General features: G+C 33.9%; 1 protein-coding gene across 1 annotated transcript; it reads left to right on the top strand.

Moving 5' to 3' along the window:
- The first annotated feature begins 808 nt into the window (after positions 1-808).
- LOC128126344 (squamosa promoter-binding-like protein 16) lies at positions 809-1,483 on the top strand. The gene is made up of 2 exons (XM_052764089.1): positions 809-1,259; positions 1,349-1,483. The coding sequence occupies exons 1-2, from the start codon at positions 898-900 to the stop codon at positions 1,374-1,376; spliced, it is 390 nt and encodes a 129-aa protein (XP_052620049.1). The 5' UTR covers positions 809-897; the 3' UTR covers positions 1,377-1,483.
- Positions 1,484-1,962: the final 479 nt, after the last annotated feature.

The raw sequence follows: 1,962 nt of genomic DNA on the forward strand, positions 1-1,962 counted from the left end.
GGAACCAAATATTTTTTTCAATTTCTAAAGCTTATTCTTTATCGAAAAAAAATCTAAAAAAATCTAAATTCATATATTAAAATTGTGAATGTGAAAAATATTTTTCGGATTCACCGTGTGAATCCGGATTCACATTGTGAATTTTCAAAGATTCACATTGTGAATTTGACGTAAAAAAATCGAATTTGATATCATTGGGAAAAGGATAAAAAGTTATGAATTTCTGGATTTTTAGTTTTTATTTTTGATAAAAAAAAATAAGTTCTAAAAGTTAAAAAAAAAAAAAAAAAAAAAAAAAAAAAAAAAAATCGGTTCCTTGGTTAGTTATGGTTCTCTATTGAACCTCACCCTATATATATATATATATATATATATATATATATATATATATATATATATATATATATATATGTATATATATAGGTTCAAATGTTTAAAGTAAGTATTGTGTTATTGTATGCTTAAATATGAGCCAATCAAATTTTAAAATAATAATAAATAATTAAACTAATAAATAAGGGTAAATAGGTAATTTGATAATTAGTTGCCACAAATAATAGCCTATAATTATGGTATCCATTGACTTAGGTACGTAGGTATTTTCATCCCTTTTTAAAAAAACAATGACGATCTTTTTTCCATTCTTCACTTATCAAATCCGATCGACACATCCCAAAATCGGAACTCCTCTTCTACGCGTCTTATCCCTCCGGTCGACAGAAGCCAAATGACTCTTCCGGCGATCTGAGTCTACCCTCCATCATAGTGCGCAACAGCAGTGCAACCTGTGTTCCTGCTTACAAAAGGTTAATCCCAACTTTAAATGAGCCACATAACAGTTGGAACCCTAAAAAATGGGAATGGGATAGTTCAAGATTCGTGGCTAAATCCTTGGATATGATGGAGATTTCTAAAGAACAGCAACAGCAACAACACCATCATCAAACTGCTGTTAATCCTCCCAATCCCGATGGGTCAAAGAAGAGTCCAGTTGGTAAAAGGAAAGAAGACGAATGCCTCTTGTTGAAGCTTGGTGGTAGTGAGGAGGCAGCGACCAGGCCTAGCAAAAGGGTCCGATCTGGTTCACCTGGCAGTGGTTGTGTCGGGAATTATCCAATGTGTCAAGTTGATAACTGCAAAGAAGATCTATCCACTGCTAAAGACTACCATAGGCGTCACAAGGTTTGTGAGGTTCATAGTAAAGCTGGAAAAGCCCTAGTTGGAAAACAGATGCAAAGATTCTGTCAACAGTGTAGCAGGTTGGTTAATTCTACAATCCATCACTTTCTGTTTCTTGAAACTTTTGCGCTAAATGACTAACTTACTCTTTTCACAAACTTGTTTCTAGGTTCCACCCTCTTTCTGAGTTTGACTAGGGGAAGAGAAGTTGTAGGCGTAGACTTGCAGGTCACAACAGGCGAAGAAGAAAGACACAACTAGAAGATGTTGCTTCACAGTTATTAATCCCTGCAAATGGTGATAACGCGCCAATGACATGGATATTGTTGGTTTGCTAACAGTTTTAGCTCGTGCTCAAGGTAACATTATTTATACGGTTATACCCCTCATGTTTGAGTTTAATCTTTCAGTAGCCTGAAGATGATGGTCCACCTAAGTTAGCATCAAGTAGGAAGTATTTCTCATCTGACATTAGGATGTGGGAATGATGTTTTATTTATTTAATTAATTTTGTGTATTTTCTTACATCTGAAAAAAAAAATTATATATATTCCAAAATTGGGCAGGAATGTATTACATAGAATACACACTTCAGAATCCGGGTGTTTGTTTGAATGCTAGATAGAAATCATTGGGGTGTTTGGGTTTGTTTCATTTGATAGAAAACAATGGGTGTTTGGATTGGGTGTTTGACAGGGAAAGGAAATAAATGAAAAGCAGTTTTTTGGCTAATATACATATCAGAATGAGCAGTTTTTTGGATGCATTCTATGAATTTAATTC

This window comes from Lactuca sativa, chromosome 5, assembly GCF_002870075.4.
Source record: "Lactuca sativa cultivar Salinas chromosome 5, Lsat_Salinas_v11, whole genome shotgun sequence".
In the NCBI taxonomy this organism is placed as follows: Eukaryota; Viridiplantae; Streptophyta; class Magnoliopsida; order Asterales; family Asteraceae; genus Lactuca; species Lactuca sativa.